Source organism: Mus musculus, chromosome 2 (assembly GCF_000001635.26).
Source record: "Mus musculus strain C57BL/6J chromosome 2, GRCm38.p6 C57BL/6J".
Taxonomy (NCBI): Eukaryota; Metazoa; Chordata; class Mammalia; order Rodentia; family Muridae; genus Mus; species Mus musculus.
This window is the reverse complement of record NC_000068.7, coordinates 104,095,279-104,116,241: the sequence shown is the minus strand read 5'-3', so window position 1 is coordinate 104,116,241 and position 20,963 is coordinate 104,095,279. Positions and strand designations below refer to the sequence as shown.

The following is a 20,963-nucleotide window of genomic DNA, read 5'->3' as shown; positions in this document are numbered from 1 at the left end:
TGACTGCTCTCACCACCATCCAAAACTGTAGTCCCACCAGGTGTTCTCTTTGTTGTGTAGACATACAGGTGCAGACAAAATACCCATATACACAAAATAAATAAATCTTTTTTTAAAAATGCTAAAGGTGGGGGCTGGAGTGGTGGTTCCATGATTAAAAAAGCACTAGTTGCTTTCCCAAAGGACCACAGTTCAATTCCCAGCACCCAGATGGCAGCTTACAACTGATTGTGACTGTAGTTTCAGGGGATCAAAACCCTCACACAAGCATATATGTAGGCAAAACACTAATGCACATAAAATAAAAATAAAAATGAATAAATCATTAAAAGAAATATTTTAACAAATTCTCTTGTTAAATTTTTTAAAACAACATCATATTAAAAATATTGTTTCTGAAGTTAATAAAGAAATCCTTCTCCTGCAAGGGTTAGGCTAGGGCACTAAGTACAGCCAGAGTCCCAGGATCAATGTGGTCACGTTTCTGTATCTCGAGAGATACTCTCCAGCACATACAGGAGAATGGCCTTCTCCTTTCCAGGAGAAAGGCTTCCAAAGCCTCGGTGTTCCTCACTGGACTGACAGCCCCGACGAATGTATTGTATATGGACTGTGCTGGAGCACCAAGAAGCCAAAGAGCTGGATACAGGCAGACAGAACTTGTTCTCTGGCCTCTGCTATTCATGAAAACATTTGGACATCTCAAATGGCAGCCTCATAGTCTGGTCCCACTACTTCTTCCATAGTGGAATGCGTGCACTACATTCATGCACACCCGAAGTGTCTTCTTCTTATGTGACAATTAAAATAATAACACTTAAACATCTGTCATAATCTAGAATAGTGTGTATTATTCCAACATGTGGAAGAGAGTCAAGATAATCTGCTTTTTCCAGATCAAATAACTTTAATTAATTATTTTTGGTAATTACATTTTTCTAGTAAAAGCTAGCAGAGCCCAGGCAATATTCAGAGATGTGGGACATCCAAGTTGTGGCCGCCAGTACTTCTATAAGAACAGACAGACTTTTGTGTGTTTCCTTTCTTTTTTGTTTTGCTTTTGTTCTGAGGTTTTTCTTTTCCATTTATTTATTTAGAGGCGGGTTTCTCTGTGTGTCCTTGGCTGTCCTAGAACTGGCTGGCTTCCACCTCACAGCATAGGCCTGCTTCTACTTCCCGAGTGCTGGGATTAAAACTGCACCAACACCCACCTGGTTTTTTCTTTTTTTTTCTTTCCCTTTTTTTTTTTTTTTTTTTTTTTATTTGAGGCAAGCTCTTACTATATAGTTTTAGGTGGCCTGGAAACCACCTTCAATTTCTGGCCATCCTCCTGCCTCTGCCTCCTGAGTACTGAGATACTAAGCAAAGGAAGCAAGTACCATCACATGGGGTTCAGAGCTTGTTTCATTTCCCTACATTTTCTAAAGCTGAAAGCACAGCGGTTCATTCACTGCTTGAGCTGGGGCTGGGGCTTAAGGGTAAAGCACTCGCCTACAAGCCAAGATCTGGGCTTCATGGCCAGCACTGGTTGGTTGGTTGGTTGGTTGGTTGGTTGGGTTTGCTTTTGTTTTTTTAAGCAAGTGAACAGTCACTGCCCCTAACTGACAGCTCACAACTGGAACATTCACACACCAGCTCAGGGCCTGTGAAGATTATGAAAGCATTTTGAGCGTGTCAGAGTGGTAAAGAGAATCCTCCTGGCCCACTCACTCCTAAAGGTCTGATCTCACTCCTCAGCTACATTGCAGGAACCAGAGAGCTATCCCTGAGGGTTGCCAGGAACTCACTTAACCTGAATCTTAAAGTCAGGCAAAGGAAGATTATATAACCTATAGGTGTTCTACCCTCCGCCTTCACTCTGCAACTGCAAGTGGGCTCTCCTGGTGTGCATGGTGCTCTTCCACACTGCTTAAACTCCTCCCTCTTGTCCAAGATGTTCAAGTGAACTTTATTCTTTCCTAAATTAATACAGATGGAAAATAATAAAAGCTTTAGACTACTGCAGCAGCAGGAAAAGAGAGAGAGAGAGAGAGAGAGAGAGAGAGAGGAGGCATCTAGGACTTAGAGATGACTTAAGAAACAAAGATTCAAAATGGCCACCAGAACCGAGGTCCCCAGCAATGGTGTCTTCCCCAAGGATCCGTCACTTTTGTTACACAAGTTAAACTGGCAGCATCTGAATTTTAATTTTGTCTCTTCTAATTGGTCCATAATGATCTCACCATGACAATCTGATTGTTTCCAACACCTTTGATACACTTGCATTCCTGTGGAGAGACACACACATATGGTAAGAAGCCATGCAGTGGTCAAGGAAGAGACAAGCTCCTCCCCTACTTCAACCCTCTGCATCTGTGGCAGGCAGGAGAGCTGGCCTGCAGTCACCAGAGTGGGAGAATTGGCCATGTCCCTCTCCAGTTGCAACACTTGGGAAAGTGGACCCTGCACCTTGCTTGAACAACAGAGGACTGGCCCTGGTGGCAGGGGGTTGCTGGTGAGCTTGCCTGAGGGCATGTCAGCAGGAGAGCTTTGGGCTGGCTGACCAGCTCAGATAACTCTCAGGCATAGATCCAGGGCTTTGAACTAGCCCACACCAACATCCAACCAGTGGATGAACTGCTGGAGTGTGTAAAGGGGCTGGTCCTACAGATCCAAAACTACAGGATCTCCATGACACAGGGCAACAACAGGAGATCCAAGAGGAGTCCCAGAGAAATTCCAGTATTATTGAGTAGCAGAAGCCAGAGGACTTGTGCTAGATCAAGTCATTTCAAGCAAAAAAGTGTAGACAAAAGGATATACTGTGGGACACACTGTGACGCACTACAGCTTCCACAACAGGGAGGTTACAAAGGTGGAGGAAGGTGGGTAAGAGAGGAGGGAGAGATGAGTGGGATTGGGGTACATGATGTGAAATTTACAAAGAACCATGAACAAAAAGAAGAGGAAGAAGAAGATAGAGATGGAAGAGGAGGAGGACGAGGAAGGGGGAGGGGAAAGGAGGAGGAGGAGCAGGAGCAGGAGGAGGAGGAGGAGGAGGAGCAGGAGGAGGAGCAGGAGCAGGAGCAGGAGCAGGAGCAGGAGCAGGAGCAGCAGCAGGAGCAGGAGCAGGAGGAGGAGGAGGAGGAGCAGGAGCAGGAGCAGGAGCAGGAGCAGGAGCAGGAGCAGGAGCAGGAGCAGGAGCAGGAGCAGGAGCAGGAGCAGGAGCAGGAGCAGGAGCAGGAGGAGGAGGAGGAGCAGGAGCAGGAGCAGGAGCAGGAGCAGGAGCAGGAGCAGGAGCAGGAGCAGGAGCAGGAGCAGGAGCAGGAGCAGCAGCAGCAGCAGCAGCAGGAGCAGCAGCAGGAGCAGGAGCAGGAGCAGGAGCAGGAGCAGGAGCAGGAGCAGGAGCAGGAGCAGCAGCAGGAGCAGGAGCAGGAGCAGGAGGAGGAGGAGGAGCAGGAGCAGCAGCAGCAGCAGAAGCAGAAGCAGAAGCATAGCAGCAGCCGCCATGCAGGTATAGGTCTCAACCTGCCAGTCTGTGTCTTGGAGCTTAGCCTATGGGAATAGAGAGGCTTGGGCAGAAAGAGGCAACCCACCTTGGTTATGAAGGGAAGCAAGTAAGTGATGGTACACCGCCAAATGAAGACTTTTCCATAAATCTAAAGTCTTGTTAGAGCCAGTAGAGTAGTGTTTGAGTGTATGGGGGGTGTGTGGTTGTGTGTGTGTGAGGGGTGTGTCAGTGTGTGTGTATGTGTGGGTGTGTGAATGTGGGTGTGTGGGTGAGAGAGAGAGAAAGAGAGAGAGTATGAGTGAGTCAAAGGGGTGTGGGGGAGTGTGGGTGTAGGTGTGTGGGGGTATGGCTGGGTATAGGTGTGGGTGGGTGGGTGAGTGTATGAGTGTGTGTGTGAGCGTGTATTTGTGGATGTGTAGGTAAATGTGTATGTGTGAGTATATGAGTGTGTGTGTGTCTGGGTATGGGCAGCTATACTTCTATTTATACATCTGTTCAAGAAGGAAGTGTGGTAATGCCTACTAAGATTTTTAAACACATGTTGTCTCGGATCAATCAATTCTACTTTTACAGTGGTGTAAAAGACAGAAAAGCAAGAACTTGTAAAAACAAAATCTATCCATGAAATCTGCATATTACACAGTGATGGAGAGATTAAGATTATGTCATACCTAATAAGGAGGGTTAATATCAAAAAATGAAATGAATCAAAATTTATTGTATGAAAAGAATTCAAAAGAGAGAGAGACAGAGAGAGAGAGAGACAGAGAGACAGAGAGAGAGAGGAAGAGGAAGAGGAAGAGAAGGGGAAAATAAAATATTCTTGGTACCCAGGGGTGGAATTCTACATTTTCTACCTTAGCAGTGAATTCACATGCTCTTCAATGTGCCTCCTCTGCCCCATGGAACCCAACACTTTGAACAGAAAGCCTAGATTTTCAGCTACACACCAGGAATTTACATAGAAATCATCAGATACTCCTATTTTTAAAACAATTTTCTCTACTGGTCCTTACTTAACTGAAAGGTTTCTCCTTTCTACCGTGGAAGACAGCTTTTATGGTTATCTCTTAGGAAGGGTTTGGTCTCATATTGCAGACTACACTGAAATGGTCATCTCTCCTTGTATCATTAATCATTAACATGTATATCTTAGAGCTATAACCACTAAAAACAAAGGGCACAGCTGCTGGCTTCTTCCCTGTCTACCATTTGCTAAGTTCTTACATGGAGATTCCAAGTCCAGCTGACTTGTGAAGCAGATGATATGGATTGTGCATATTATACTCCTTCTCTTCTCAAAAAGGCCTCACTCTCTGAGGCCACTGTCCTAGGCATCTGCAGTGTGGCTTTGCAAATGACTAATTTTCCTTATTAGTCATGTGACATTTAGTATCCTCTGAGCTCATCTCAGGTCCCCTCAGGACTCCATGTGTACTAGATAGGTGACAGATTTATAAACAGTCATTTGAAACAGGCAAACAGGCCATGGCCAAAGTTTGGACAAATACCCTTTCTTCATCTTTGCATCTCTATCTCAGACCCTGGTACACTGGAGGCTCCCAGAAGTTTGGGAGGCAGGCACATTATCACTACTAAGAAGCCCGAGTTTTGGATCAGATGAATTTCCAAATTCCAAACTCTATGTTGGCTGCTTGACCTTTGCCTGCTGTGTTATCTGATCCTGCATTTTCTCATCTGTCACGCAGATGATTGCCCCACGGTTATGTGGGAAGTGCCATTTTTGTATAAAGTATATAGAAAATGCTTAGTGCCCAGTACTTGGTGACCAACTGGTGTTAACAAAGGGCAGCCATTACTTGGTGGACAAACTGAGTAAGGTTTGGAGAGGTCCATGTTTCCCAGGTTCTCATCCCTGACCACACAGAAAAACCAGAGGCTCTTACCGGCTACAGCATAGAGACAGGAATCCTGGTCAGGAGAGCAAGTGCTGTTCATATTGCATGAAGAAACCACCGGTTGGAAACAGTGGTAGCATGTGAGGCTAACAGCTAGAATGAGAAAGAGATTCTGTTAAAACCAGCAGTGTCTTAGACCCTTGCAGACCTCATCACCATCAGGATGAGCACAGGTCCAGGTCAGCTTTCTCATTTTTATCTTTTTTTTGTTTGTTTGTTTTTGTTTTTTCGAGACAGGGTTTCTCTGTAGTCTTGGCTGTCCTGGAACTCACTTTGTAGACCAGGCTGGCCTCGAACTCAGAAATCCGCCTGCCTCTGCCTCCCAAGTGCTAGGATTAAAGGTGTGCGCCACCACCGCCCGGCACTCATTTTTATCTTTTAATTAAAAAGTTGACAATGTCATACTTGTCTCCAATATATTGTAAGCACATTCATACTCTCCCTTTGCCCTCCCTTACTTCCTCCCCCTCCTGCTGAATCCTTTCTTTTCCCCTTCCTACTTTCAGAGTACTGAGTTTAGTTAGGGTAGGGGAAGCTCAGTTCTTTCCCTACAGGGCTGCCCGAGGTTCAGCCACCATTATGATTCACACAGGAAGTTCATGACTGGTGGGGGAAGGCAGCAAGGCAAAAGTAACTCAGCAAGTTGGTTTCTTCCTTTTCTGTTAAAATGGGTGTACAAAACTGGGCTAGCAAACACCGTCACTAAAATCACCTCTGCCTTTTACCTGAGTGGCGGTGTTAACCGCCTGTCATCCCATTGGTGGGAACTCAACTTTACAATGTGACTGAACTAGTTAATTCCCCACAAAGGGGACAGAGTCAGGAAATGTGGTCCATTCTCAGCTGATCAGAAAACAATAAAGACATTCCTCATACCAACCAACCAATTAGTTCGGAGGAAATGGGGGTGGGAGGGGTCGCCCATTCCTCACCTTTGGAAGGAAATAGGTTAGGTTTAAACCAGGGGCTAATCAGAACATGCTTCCCTCCTGTCTTAACAGACACAGGGGCTCCCTGTCCCCTGTGATTCTGAGGCTCCTCACCCCCAGACTTCAGGAGGAAGAGCGACTGCCTTTCTATCTCCAGCAGCCTCAGTCCTAGCTTCTCAGTGTTGATTCTGGGACCCCAGCTGCTCTGGGAGTGGTAGACAGCTTATCTGAGTTCATGAGGCAAATGCCCTAGGGTATGTGGATTCCAGGAGAAGGACAGTTTTCAAGAGCTCAGAGGGCAAGGAGCACACTTCCCACCCACCTAGTGACTGCACCTCAGCTGCATTTCTTCCATACTTCCCTTCTCCCTCTAGATTTCCCCCTCACTCCCTGACTCATTTCCTTTCTCAAATTAAAACAAATTTCCTTGCCTTTCCATGCCTTCTGAAGTCCCCTCTTCTCCCTTCAGACCCTGCCACACTCTCTGATGTTAAATAAGAAATCACATTTGAGACCTTTCAATACTACGAACCAAAGCTCCGGGAAAAGCTAAACCCTTCATGGAGCTTCTTTGAAGCTGATGATTGAGCAGGGCTTCAAGGACTGTTGAGTTGGCAACATGAAGTCCAGATCCAAATTCCTTTGAGCCATCTTTAGCCCTCTTAGCCTTTTATGGCCTGCCTCTGTACTTAACCAAAGAGTTTGGAATGTACAGAGGAGCACTGGTTTCTAACCAACCAGAAGGCTATGACTACAGCCAGAGAGCATATGAGGTCCCCCCTACTTCACTTTGACCCCCTACCTAATGTTTTCACCACTGTATTCCAGTAGAGTCTTGATTTATGACTTTCTTGGTTCTCTTACTATTTTCTAATGTTCTCATCCAACTGCTTCCACGTTGGAACATGGAATTTAGGGTAGTCTAATCTGTGTTCCTGGGCTCCAGAGGAAACTGTCTCTTATCCCCTTGGAGATGAGAGTCCTGTTTTTGCTCTAATAGTAGTACAGTACCTAAGACAGAAAGTCCAGGGAAAGCTAACTTAAGTATTCAAAACAACAATAAGCTATCATCTTTGCAGTCAGACTGAGAATCCATTTTGGTGCCAGGAGGAAAACTGACTTTGCCATGATTTATTGAATTCATTCAATTAGCTGCAGAAAAATTATCTCAAACACAGAATTATAAGACATAGCCTATATGATTAATAAAACAAGACGACAAAAAAACCCACTTCATTTAAAAACAAACCAACAAACAAACAAGGAAGAGACTGAGGGAAGTCAGAGACCATAAAGGCCTGTATTGGCTATCTGGCCTTTTAGAGAAAAAGTTTAAATGACCTCTAGGATACGATATGATCATTGAATTGCTTCCTTCTAGGAGAGACCAAGGGCCAGAAGTATAGACAGGTAACACAAGACAACAGGTATAAACTAAACTCTGGTGGATTGGGCAATCTGGTCAGAGCAGAAACATTTAAGCCCTGATTCCCCAATTCAAAAAAAAAAAAAAAAAAAAAAAAAAAAAACAGAGATTACCCCACCCGGGGATCCAGCCCATAATCAGCCACCAAACACAGACACCATTGCACATGCCAGCAAGATTTTGCTGAAAGGACCCTGATATAGCTGTCTCATGTGAGGCTATACCAGTGCCTGACAAATATAGAAGTGGATGCTCACAGTCATCTATTGGATGGAACACAGGGCCCCTAATGGAGGAGCTAGATAAAGTATCCAAGGAGCTGGGGGGATCTGCAACCCTATAGGTAGAACAACAATATGAACTAACCAGTACCCCCTGAGCTTGTGTCTCTAGCTGCATAGGTAGCAGAAGATGGCCTAGTCGGCCATCATTGGGAGGAGAGGCCCCTTGGTCTTGCAAACTTTATATGCCCCAGTACAGGGGAACGCTAGGGGCTAAGAATCGGGAGTGGGTGGGTAGGGGAGCAGGGCAAGGGGAGGGTATAGGGGACTTTCGGGATAGCATTTGAAATGTAAATGAAAAAAATATCTAATAAAAAATTGAAAAACACTCAACTAATTATGATTTACTGTTGAGAGCTAAGAGTTAGGTTTTACTGACTTATTTTTTTCTTCTTCAATTTTATAACTGAAGAAGAGGTAAAATTGAATTATAGTCAGTATATGTGAGGAGAAGGTGAGGCAAGAGTCAATTCTTGTGGGTATGGAGGCAAACCCTGCCGAATGCCAGAGATAATGATCTTCCTGTCACAGGGCTTGGACTAGGACAGCAGTATCTGGTAGCACCCACTCACAGAAAAATATTTTCAAAGATAAAATATGTACCGTCTCATAGAAGGATGTCCCAGGTATGTCATGATTAAACCCAGTCTGAATTTTGAAACCCAAGCAACGACCTTTAGTTCTAAGGCCTATGACTCTGTTTCTCATCAGGAGACAAAGGAGATGTTTCTAAAAGTTGAGATCATCCCTTCTGAGTCTGGCAGGAAGCAAGCTCTCTGTAGTCTAGCAACCCCTATGCCTTTACAGGTGTGACAGCTCATTTACAGGATGCATTTTGATTTGGGAAGGTCCTAACTCAATATCAGTACCGAAACATCAGTAACAACAAAACAAAACTCCCCCCACCTCCCACCCTTGTATCGCTTGCAGATGACAAGATCAATACCTGGAGAGGTGCATTGAACTATGGAAGGATACTCAACAATAAAGTGGCAAAGTCCATCAGAACTCTATCAGACATTTCTGCTTTATCTCCTTCAGCATCAACATGAGAAACCTAAGGATGCCATTTCTCTACAGTCCTTTCCTTGTGCTAGATATAGATACATACATACGAGAAGCAAAGAATGGGGAAGGAAAGGGGTTGTGTTAGCCTAGTTGTTTAGGGCCAAGTTGTTTATAAGATCACCCACAGAAATGAACTGGTCTACTAGCTGCAGTCAGAGTTCATGTGGCTTAGGGACAAGACTTAGGATGGAAAGGACAAGGTCAATGCCAATGCTGGGAAATTCTGTAGGGCAGACATATCCCCAGCTAGCACATTCAGTGTTCCAATGTCTGTGCACATATATGCTAGGCCTTTCATACAATCGTTACAAATAGCAAGCTCAAGAAATGTCATTCCCATTTTGGAAAAGAAAACTAAAGCTAAGATATTAACAAACGTAACAAATGTTACATGGCAAATGTCTCAGTGACTGAGTTGAGGCTCGAACCCAGACTATCAGTTCTAAAGTTCAAGACTGGTTTAGCCAAGATGTTTTCTAACTTCACTGAATTGGGAAAAGTAAACAATGTAGATTGTAAGAAAGGTCAGGTCAGCTGTGCCGGTGCGCACCTTTAATCCCAGCACTCAGGAGGCAGATGCAGGTGGACCTCTTCAGTTTGAGGTCAGCCTGGTCTACAAAGCAAGTTCCAGGACAGCCAAGACTGTTACATAGAGAAACCCTGTCTCAAGAAACCAAAGGGGGTGAGGACAGGTCTTAAATCAATGGATGACTGAGACTGGGCCAGGACAGAGGGGAGGGCTTGTCTCTCTGAGCCAATTCTTACCCTAGTTGCTGGAGAAGGTTATCCTACTCTAACACTTGAAAAACCTGTACTATTTGACTTTCTGTAATACAAAGGATCAAATGTTATTTCTTTGGCCAAAAGCCTTTGACACACTGGCATGTGACCCGGAAAATTCTCCTGAAGGATTCCTAGGGTCTTAGACAATAGCAATTTAAACAAAGATTCAGTCTGTCCTTTTTCTTCTTCCAGGCCTTTAACCTCACACTCAAATTCTCTGAGGAAGAGGACCATGTATATCCCAGACTTGTGCCAGGGCAGCTGATGGCCTCAAACCCATCAGTCCCCAGACAGGTGCAGATTACTGTGGTGGGCTACAGGAAGAAGAGTTAGGATGAAATGGATATGACAGAGGTGAACCCCCTTACAGCACACCATGAGGGTTACCAAAAGCAGTCAAGAGAAGGGAGCAAGGAAGGAAGCCATGAGATGGAACACACAGTGTGCCCCCTTGGACAAGTGACTCTGCTTCCATCCTCTCCACTGACAGTGGACAGTCTCCCTGACCTCTTACAGCATGGTTAGCTAGGAAAAAGGAGATGATCTGGCATAGTCCCTGGTATATAAGCAGTCAGGAATATAAGTCAGTCAGCTACTAACCCTCTAACCCTACAGGAACCTTCCCTCTCTACTTCTCATTGTATTGCTGTGTCTTTCTCACCACCACCCTTCCCACCCACCCACCCACCCCCAAAAGCCAATAATGGCTAGGGTGTTGTAAAAATATGACATGGGCAGAAAAATAACCCTTGCTCTTTATAATAACACAAAGTTGGTGTTCCCATTGTTACAAAAGAGTCAGAACCACTTTCTTCAGAAGCCAAGAAAAGGGTGCCTCAAAAATGGAGATGTAGCTAAGGAAAGAGCATCCAGGAAGTGACCTTCAGTGAGTGGAACCAGGAACTCCAGGGTCAGGCTGAGGTCACACTGTGACATGCTACTTCTGGGTATTATTACATGCATTCAAAATAACTTGTAGCTGGGCGTGGTGGCGCACGCCTTTAATCCCAGCACTCGGGAGGCAGAGGCAGGTGGATTTCTGAGTTCGAGGCCACCCTGGTCTACAGAGTGAGTTCCAGGACAGCCAGGTCTATACAGAGAAACCCTGTCTCGAAAAACAAAAAACAAAAAACAAAAACACAAAAACAAAAACAAAAACAAAATAACTTGTATTATTTATAAGTTTATAACCCCTTTGGGATTCAATTTTTTCATCTGCAAAAGATGAGATAGGTATATGAGCTGCTGAATTTGCATGAGGGTTAAATAAGAAAATACACATAAAATGCTTAGACTAAAACGGGCCTGATAAGGCAGCTTCAGTTTAGATGCTGCCGCCACCATCGTGAGCATCTCAGTAGCACAGGAAAATGGGTGGAGTGGAAGGCAGAGATCAGAGGGCTGACTTCAGAGTGGGCCCACAGGTGTCAGAACCCAGCCCAGACTGCTCCTGCTACTACTGTAGCTTTCTCCTGTAAAGGGAACAACCGTGTCCCTCACTGAGAGCCTGCATATGAATCCCTAAACCCGGGAGCCCCGATTTTAACAGGCTGGCACGCTCCATTTCACTTCCTCAAGGAAGTTCAGAGATCTCAGGTTGTCAGACTCAGGAGTGGCAAAAGCCACACACCCCATATCAGAGAAAGCCCGGCTCACCCTTTGAGACCTGTAAAGAAGGTGCCTCCACTTAACCTCCTCGTCATAGTCCTTGCTACTTGCTGTCTGTCTGTACATCCCTGGCATTAATAACTTGAATAAACTCTTACCCAAAAGGACATTCCACCCAGTATCTCCCTCATAGCCCACACCTAAGATCTTTCAGAAAGGACTTGTGTAGCGTTCTAAGGGTGGATGACATTTGCTGGAATCCCAAAGTAGTACGTGGAGAGACAAGAAAGTTGATCTCTCCACCTCTGTTAAAACAGTTCTGAAAAACAGGATTTAGCTCAGGTAGGCACCCCAAAACTGGCACACAAGCAGGACCTGGAACACGAGAAGAGGAGAGACTGGAGGCCAGTGCCACCAGCCCAGACTACCAGAGGCCCAAGAAAAAGTAGCATCATGGCCAGGGGCATCAGGAGATCCTGGTCACTCACCTGTGGAACAGAACACAGCCAGAAGCAGCAGGAGTAAGATGAGTCCCCTCTGAGCTCTCATTGTGCTGGGCTACCAAATCTGGAATGAATAAGAGTTGTCACTGACTAAAGATACCATCTAGGGATTTCTGAAACCACCAGCTAGAATCCAAGGAGGTCTTGGGAAATGCACAGAAGGCTGACAGAACAGGCAAGAAACTTCCACTGGGTTAGGATGTAAAAACTAAGGGCAGTTCTTAGGAGGTCTGTAATAGCCCTCTCTTCCTGCTTCAAGACCTCAGGTAGTGAAGAAACGTTCGTCCTGAGGAGAAGAGCAGCTCTGCAGGAACTTCTCCTAACCCACTTCTGACCCTCTATGTGCACATTCCCCTTAAGAAACTTAGTCCATAGAAGCCAGTGTTCATGACCACACAGGGAATAAATCTATCCTCCCCTGGGCCTGGGAGGCTTATCTTGCATGCCTAAGACCCTGGGTTTCATACTCAGTACAGCAAAAAGAGAAACTGCTATCTTCCCATCAGTGTTATTTGGTCTAACCAAAATGTGAGACAACTGATTCACGTAGTAGCTTCAGCTTCAGTTCTCATGGCCCTGCCCAAGCTACTGGTTGAACAAGGGTACCCTTTCCCTAAGCCAGGCCACTGATTAAAGGGTCTAAGCAGAACTCTGGAAGGCACTGGAAGGCAGGCATGTATGTGCACAGAAGGGCTGTGTGTACACAGAAGGCCGATGTGTAATTTAGGGAAGAAAGTGGCTATTGGGTAAAGTGGATAACTAGACCTCACTGCACAAATGCAGAGGTGGCTAGCAACAAACAATGGGCAAGAAGCCAAGTATCGAAATGCCTGGAATTTTCCTATCAGTCGGAAAAACAAAACATAAAAAACAAAAACCAAACCAAAAACAGCCAAGGCATAGATGGTTTCAAACCTTCCTCCATGCCAACTGTTGGGAGTAGATTTAAAAAGTGTATACTTTGGGACCCACTCTGAAACAGGGAGGTGACACATCATTTAAACCGTGGGGCTCTACATGGTTTTCTCCTTAGACACAGGCCACGGCTCAGGCCTGGCAGACACAGGGAATTGGTGGTGGGGAAAGTTACCTATATGTCTTCAGTGTTAAAAAATGTGGAGTTCTGGGTGTGCCATCAGCTTTTTGTCTTTGTGTCTTTGTGCTGTCCACAGTGAAGAGAAGAGTGAGAAACTAAAAAAGGCAATATCTGCCCTGTCCATTGAGCCATGCTGAGCCACCACGGGATGTGTGGACTTCAAGGGCCTAGCCATGTCCTTACAAGCTGTGTTCCACCTATCCCCTCATGTGCTGTCAGATTCCTGCTTGGTTACTCATGGTGGGAGGGCTCTGAGTACAAAGAATGAATTACAGACTCAGGTTAGGCAGGATTTGGGGTATAGAGAACTACTGCAGGGAGCGAAGAGAGAGAGAGAGTGCTGACCAGAAGTCCTCAAACAGACAGGAGGGCCTCAGATTCCTTCAGGAAGTATGGACCCGATGGATCAGGCATTGGCATTAGGGGAGGAGGGAAAGAAGTTCTGCATCCCAAAAGACACTGGGAAGGTATCAGATCAGCAGGAGCTTCCAACACTAGAAACTTCCCTTGGAAAGGTACCCAACATAAATAACACTGTGGGGATACACACAACCCCTTCCCCAGATGTGCACTGTGATGAGGCTCAGTGGAAAGAACTGGAAAGACTGAAACAGAAATCAGTTCAAGGATGGGGCTTCTAAGTCTAGTTCAGAGTTCTCTGAACACAGTCTTGAGTCGTTCTCGGGTTGTTCTGGCCACTTATATGCTGTGTGCTACCTCTGACCTCCACTCTTGATCCAGTAAATGTGGGACCTGTTAGATGTACTGCAAGGGACACTGTGTGATAAAGAAAGCACCCTAAAGAGGAGAAGGAGGAGCTGTCACTTCCACGGAGACTAAGAAGTCCACAGTACCCAAGAGTAAGAAACCAGGCAGAGAGGGGGTGTTAGTGGGAAGTGTGAGGTTAGCCACCTCGGCATTAGGGAGCAGAGGAGTGAGAGATCTGAGCTCCTAATCTAAGGTAGTCCTCAGATTCTTAGTTTCCTTCCTATGCCTGGCTGGTTGCCTACCAGCAGTATCTTTTAATGACAACAATAATAATAATAATAATAATAATAATAATAATAATAATAATAATAATAATACTGATGTCGTAGCAGCAGCAGCAGAAGTCGTAGCCAATGCATGTTTGGAAAAAGGTGTCGTTGAGCCTTCTGGACAAGTCTTGTAAATGGTACTTGGTTTAGATGGATTGGCAGTACTTCTTGGATCCTCCCAACAGTTAAAGTGTGACATTTTTTATTGAGTGTTTTGGTTTGGGAATTCTGAAATGGAGTTACTAAAATATAGATAATGATTTATGGCTATTGAAAAGGAAATGTGTAATATGAATTTTTTCCCATGGTTTCTAATTATAAAAACCATTATAGAATGGACTTGGGGTTGGGGGAGGCAAAACGTAAAGGACTGGGAAGAAAGGAGGGTTGTTATATTGCTTGGCTGTTACTCTCCACATTTTAAGGTATCTCCAATGCAGCTTCAGGCCAGTGGCCATTTCACCTCCCACACAATGCACCGCACCACGCATTCTACTCTTGAAAACGTAGTCATGGCCTCGTTTTGACATCAGTGCACAAGGCCATTTGATATATATGCATATGCACTTCATGTGCAGCTTCTTTTAATTTTTCGGTTTTTGTTTCGTTTTTTGATTTTCCGAAACAGGGTTTCTCTGTATAGTCCTGGCTGTACTGGAACTCACTCTGTAGACCAGGCTGGCCTCGAACTCAGAAATCCACCTGCCTCTGCCTCCCAAGTGCTGGGATTAAAGGCGTGTGCCACCACCGCCTGGCTCTTTTTATTTTTCTATTACCCTACCTGATTGGATATAAAACATATACAAGCTCTCTGAACTGGCTACTTGAGGTAAAGAATGTTTCATGTTTACATCCATGTGTGTGTGTGTGTGTGTGTGTGTGTGTGTGTGTGTGTATGTGATGGGTGTATTGATTCCTATGTCTGGTCTGAAAACAGTTATGAAATCATTCTCCCATATTTGGGAAAGATGAGGCCTGGATGAGTTTCTAGTAATCCTAAAGAGTGACACTATATTTTAATATCAATTTGTCTCCAATTTATATAACCTCAGAACAGTCAAATTGTCTATTTCAGTTTGTAGTTTGTAAAGTGGCTAATAATCATTTTCTATGGGAATAAAATATAAAAGTAAGACTTCAGCAGGGCCTGCCTGCTGCCACAGGCAGTGATCTCAGCTGCTTGGGAGACTTAGACAAGATCACAACTTTAAAGCCTGTTGGACTAGACTGAGGTCAAGGACAATGTGAGTACCTTAGCAAGACCATAACTCAAAAACAATCGCCAAAACAAAACAACAACAACAAAAACAAAACAACAAACAAACCAAACCAAAAAATAATTTTTTTTAAGGGCTGAGGATTTATCTGTCAGTGGCAGAGTGCATGCCAGGCATATCATACATGAGACCTGAGACTGGAGACCCTGGGTTCAATCACACACACACACACACACACACACACACACACACACACACACACAATTTAAAAATTCAACACAGACTAGAATGTCAAGTGGCACTTTAAGAAACAAACATGAAGATTAATATACTATTCTGGAATTTACTCTGATCTAGGCTCAGACCTGACTTGGAAATTACACTTTCAGTCAGGGCACCATGTCTCTGAATTTTTTTCAACGTAAATAAACTAATAACAGCTGTTGAAACCAGGGGAAATGCTGGAGGAACCAGGGCTGATCTATAGACCGTTTTAAAAACTAGGAAGGGGACACAGAGAAAGGGAGAGGGGGGTCAGCCTCCATATTTCCCAAGAAGTCTTCTAGGATCAATGAGGGGTGCACTTTGGATCTTCCAGGTAAGTGCTGTACCAACTGAGCTCCATCCCTGCATGCTAGACATTCTAAACACAATTCTTAACTGCCTTGCCCCATGAGGCACACTGCAGAATGAGCACACCAGACAGCAGTTCCTCTAACTGTTCTCTATGATAGTGGAAGTCATAGAGTTAAGATGCTACAAGATTCCTTTAGAAGACAGTGAGAGATTAAAAACAAAACAAACAGGGCTTGCAAGAAGGCTCAGCAGATTAAAGGTGCCTGCTGCCAAGCTTCACTGCCTGAGCTCAAATCAGGGTCCACAGGGTAGAAAAAAGAGATCCAACGTTGCAAGTTGTCCTCTGATCTCCACAAAGTTTCTGTGGTACATTAATACCAATGACTAATGAAATAAATGTAGCTTTAAAACTTAAAGAAGGTCAAAAGACTGCGATAGTTAAAAAAAATAATCATTCTATAGAAGTCCAACCTGAAAATTGCTTATTTATTGCCAGCCAAGGAAAGCCAAAAGGGACACCAATCTTGACTAAGTTGCTGTAATGTGGGTAGCAAATACTTTTGTCATAGTGGTAGATAGAAAATGCGGTGTGACTGTAATATGGTTGTCCATTAAAAAAGAAAAGAAGAACCCAGCTTCCCAAATACAAATTTAAAAAACAAACAAACAACAACAAACCACATTAACTTATTTACTTACATGGACATGTAAAAAATCCAAAGAATCAGATGGAAAGCGCCTGTCATATTACATAACGATTTATGATTGAGTGCTTAGTGAATTTTCTGAGGGCATACTTACTATTGTGAAGTAGATTTGGCCTCAGTCACTAGCCCTTCCCAGTCATCCCTAAGGCAGGACCTTAGGAGCCCACTGTGAGCAGATGTGTGGTGTCCTAGACTACATAAATGAGGGCTTGAACACTGGTTCTCAATTTCTTTGACCATGATGAGTAGGACCAGTGGACTCCACCCTGGAGTCTGGGTAAGCCTAAACCACAGCACAACAGTGTACTTTGCTCACAGTTCCCAAGTGCTGCAGATATTCCTAGAAGCCACACTGAGAACTCCTGGGTTACAGTAACTTAGCTCAAGGAGTTAAAATTGACTCTCCCAGCTGGGCTATAAAAGGAGCTGTTAGTGTTAATTAAATAATTAGAAGAGTCTTTCTTCAGGGCCCAGGTGATTATACTACTTGATGTGACTTGTTACCAAACAAAGCCTGATTGCTAGGTAACTTCAGTTTAGGGGACAAGTATTATAGCCCAAGGATAGTGTTAGCATTCCTGACATACCAATGTAACCCTTACAACAATAGTATGAGATAAATGCAATCTCTTCTTGCACTTTAAGCAACTGAGAACCAAGGAGAGCTAGTCCTAAGACAGCAGCAACAGGCAGGCAAAGTAACATCTCTTTTCCAGAAACCCAGGCCCTAAGTCTAAAACCTGTGACTACAGGCAGGCTCTAGTGGTGGCTTTAAATGACCCTAAGGTTATGTACATTGTTGTGGACGACTCCATTCTCCCAGTGTAATCACAGGGTGCCCAGAAGGGAGGAAGGGAGCAGAACCTCCCTGGGTCGTGTTGTCAGACACAGCAAACAGGCAGAGGCAGAAGATAACACCAGGAAACAGAGGCAGAGGCAGGAGATAACACCAGGAAACAGAGGCAGAGGCAGGAGATAACAACAGCAAACAGACGCAGAGGCAGGAGATAAGAGGAACCACACAAACCCATGTTAATATTGCTAACTTTCAGAGCAGGGAGAGCTCTATTGGCCACAGCGTACTCATAGCCTCTAGAAGCTAAGAGTGCTCAGGAACAGACACTTCTCAAGGAAATCAGATCTGGGGTCTCCAGTCACAAAGGCGTCATTCTGCCAACACTTGAATGAGTAAGGCCATGGAACCTTCAGGGCCTGCAGGAAGAAAACAGCCTGCTTCTCGATTTTAGCTCAGTATGTGGACCCTAGTCAGACCCCAGTTAGATGAAAGAACTGTAAGATAACTTGTGTTGTAAGCTCATTTTTTTTTCATTCATTTGGCAGCAATAAAAAAATATAGAGAGAGATAAGCCAAGCGTGATGGCATGTCCCTACTGTCTTCAATATACGGGTGGCTGAGGTGGGAAGGTCATATGGACCCGAGAGTTTAAGATCTATTTGGTCAATAAAGTTAGACCCTAATCCAAACAAAAACCAGAACAACCCCACCCCCACCCCCCAAACTTACTATAACCAACAATCTCGTTACTGGAAAATGGCGGCTTGGCATTCAAGCATAGATTAAGTTCAGAACTGTGAACATAAATGGAGATTATAATTCAGCTTCCAAAATAAACGCAGCTAAGGGAAAAAACCACACAGACACACACACACAAAACAAACAAAAACAAATACAAAAAAGCATACATGATATACATGATATCCTCCCTCCCTCCCCACTTTTCTTTTCTTTCTCTTACTTTTAATATATGAAGAACGCAAGCCAGGCCACCATGCAGCACTATCTTGAGCCACATCCCCAGCCAGATTGAAGATTTTAACAGCAGCAGTTTCCACAGGCTTCACAGACACCTTCAACCCTGGGTTGCGACCACACAGAACTTGGGGTGTACTTTAAGGCTGAACATATCATAACGAATAAAGCTGCAACATCATCATCCTATAAGAAGTTCTGAAAGGGGCAGTCTCTGGATGGTCCATCCTTAACCTCCAAACGCAGACACCATTGCACACGCCAGCAAGATTTTGCTGAAAGGACCCTGACATAGCTGTCTCTTCTGAGGCTATGCCAGTGCCTGGCAACACAGAAGTGGATGCTCACAGTCAGCTATTGGATGGAACACAGGGCTCCCAATGGAGGAGCTAGAGAAAGTACCCAAGGAGCTGAAGGAGTCTGCAACCCTGGAGGTGAAACAACAATATGAACTAACCAGTACCCCGGAGCTCTTGACTCTAGTTGCATATGTATCAGAAGATGGCCTAGTTGGCCATCAGTGGAAAGAGAGGCCCATTGATCTAGCAAACTTTATATGCCCCAGTACAGGGGAATGCCAGGGCCAAGAAGTGGGAGTGGGTGGATAGGGGAGGGGGGGAGAGTGTAGGGGACTTTTGGGATAGCATTTGAAATGTAAATGAAATAAATACCTAATAAAAAAGTGGGGGGGGGGGGAGAAAAGGTTCTGAGAGGGCTAGAGGGATGGAATTACCTGATCCAAGACAACAGGGCAGTCTCAAAATCACTTTGGATGTATCTTGCTTTTTACTTACCAAGGTCTGGAAGCTAAGTGACTTAACATAACCCAGTGTTAGCAGTCTCATGGGCCTTACGGGCTTGGACATGCTGTAGCTAAGCCTACAACAGACCCCAAAAGTCCTTTCTTCAGTTCAAAGCAGTAATTACATCAGCAGCTTAGGACAAAGCAAAACACCATCACAATGGAAAGGCCCCTCCCAGCCACCTGGTGGCTCCATAAGCACTTCAGAGCTCTTGAAATTGCACAGATCTGGACTTCACCTAAAATGGCCTCAGTCTCTTAACAACTTATCTCAGGATCCTAAATCCCTGGCTCATCCCAACTCCCACCCTAAAGTCCATTTGATTTTGTTTTTGTTTTCCTTCTACTTCTTTCAACCCGCCCAGTGAAAAGGGAGGTTTTTCATTTATAGCAAAGTACATGCCAAACGTTTTTCAGCATGGTCAGGGCATAATGAGGTAACTCCTCCTTAGTCTTCCCAGAAGGATAACAGCAAATGTTGTGAGCTCCCTTGATTGTCGTTCTGACGCGGTCATTCTGTGTGTCTGGCCGGAAGGACTGGAGAAAAGGTGCCCTGAGGTGGGTCTCCGGAACATTGGCTGTTTTCCACATTCCAGGAGATCAACCATGAGCTACCTTAGTGCTCACCACTACCCTGTGAAATAAGTCCTTTCCCTTTACTGATGAGAAAATAGGATTTAATAGCTTCCTTTCGACACCTACGAACGAAAAGGAAAGGTTCTTTTCAAAGTCTGCCCTCAGACTGCAAGGTGGCCGGGCCCATGGACCAAAGATATCCACTAGAGCAGCTACAGATTTGGACCTCAGCAAGAACTGCAGTGAGTTCTTCCAAGCTGAGGTTAGCCCTCAGGCCCCGGGAGACCGACTTCACTGAGAGGCCAGGGGTGCCCTGGAGTCAGGCGCTCAGGGAATGCCTAGCTCCAGCAACCGCTGAGTAGGAAGCAGAGTGCAGGCTGCGGCAAGAAATCGCTATAACAAAAAAGGTCAGAGGTACAGGCCTGAGAGAGGCCTCCCGAGGGACAGCCCGGACGCATGCGCTGCCGAAGCACCCCCACCTTCCACCCGAGGCTCCGCTCCAGCCAACTCTGTGCCCTTGCTTACCTGCAATCTTAGAGTCAGCTAGATCCTGCTCTAGACACTTTTCAGATCGCCAGTGACTGTGCTCATGCTCTGACTGCTGACAGTACACAGCAATGCAAACCAAATCCACTGGCCACGCCCAAGAACTGATGGCCACACCCCCACCACACCCCCTGGGCTCCTATGCCTTCTAGTCACTGCCTTTTCCTCTGTCAGAGAGCATTTGGCTGCCAGAACCAGAATCTCTGGAAACCTAGGATACAGGAAAGGCTTGCATTTCCCTCTGATTTCTTACTCCTAACTAACACCCTAAAAGGCTCTTGATTTTCCCTTTCTTTAAAAACAAACAAACAAACAAACAAACAAAACCACAATGTTTTTGTGCCCATGTTTGCTAGTGCCCAGAACTATCTCTTGACAAATCATAGATATCTTTCCAGGCCATACATCGTGGCTTGCTCCTACTCTCAGGTCCTGACAGCCTCCAAATACTCTTCAGACACAAATGCCATCTATTTTGTTTGGAATGAAGACAAAATCCCGTTGGTCATTAGAAACCTTTGTGGACTGGCCAGGGGCCAGAACTACGTGAAGTTGTGATACAGAGGTGCCTTTATCATTTGGAAAGACTCATAAGCAGGAAGGAAGCCAGAGGGGAACAATAATTTTT

The 20,963-nt window shown here is 44.9% G+C and overlaps 1 protein-coding gene across 5 annotated transcripts; it reads right to left on the bottom strand.

The window, feature by feature from the left end:
• Positions 1 to 831: 831 nt before the first annotated feature.
• Positions 832 to 20,489, bottom strand: Cd59a (CD59a antigen). 5 transcript variants are annotated; one of them, NM_001111060.2, is made up of 5 exons: positions 20,315 to 20,441; positions 18,398 to 18,517; positions 11,993 to 12,071; positions 5,398 to 5,502; positions 832 to 2,267 (listed from the first exon to the last, which is right to left on the bottom strand). In NM_001111060.2, the coding sequence occupies exons 3-5, from the start codon at positions 12,051 to 12,053 to the stop codon at positions 2,062 to 2,064; spliced, it is 372 nt and encodes a 123-aa protein (NP_001104530.1). In that variant the 5' UTR covers positions 12,054 to 12,071; positions 18,398 to 18,517; positions 20,315 to 20,441; the 3' UTR covers positions 832 to 2,061. The 5 variants fall into 5 exon arrangements, with proteins under 5 accessions (NP_001104530.1, NP_031678.1, XP_006498713.1 ...); NM_007652.5 differs by lacking the exon at positions 18,398 to 18,517; XM_006498650.4 differs by lacking the exons at positions 18,398 to 18,517; positions 20,315 to 20,441 and adding an exon at positions 19,145 to 19,416 and having other exon boundaries at positions 885 to 2,267.
• Positions 20,490 to 20,963: the final 474 nt, after the last annotated feature.

Bases quoted from the DNA above. Each gene is read 5' to 3' on its own strand.
- Cd59a (XM_030247036.1), bottom strand. From the start codon at position 3,489: ATGGCGGCTGCTGCTATGCTTCTGCTTCTGCTTCTGCTGCTGCTGCTG.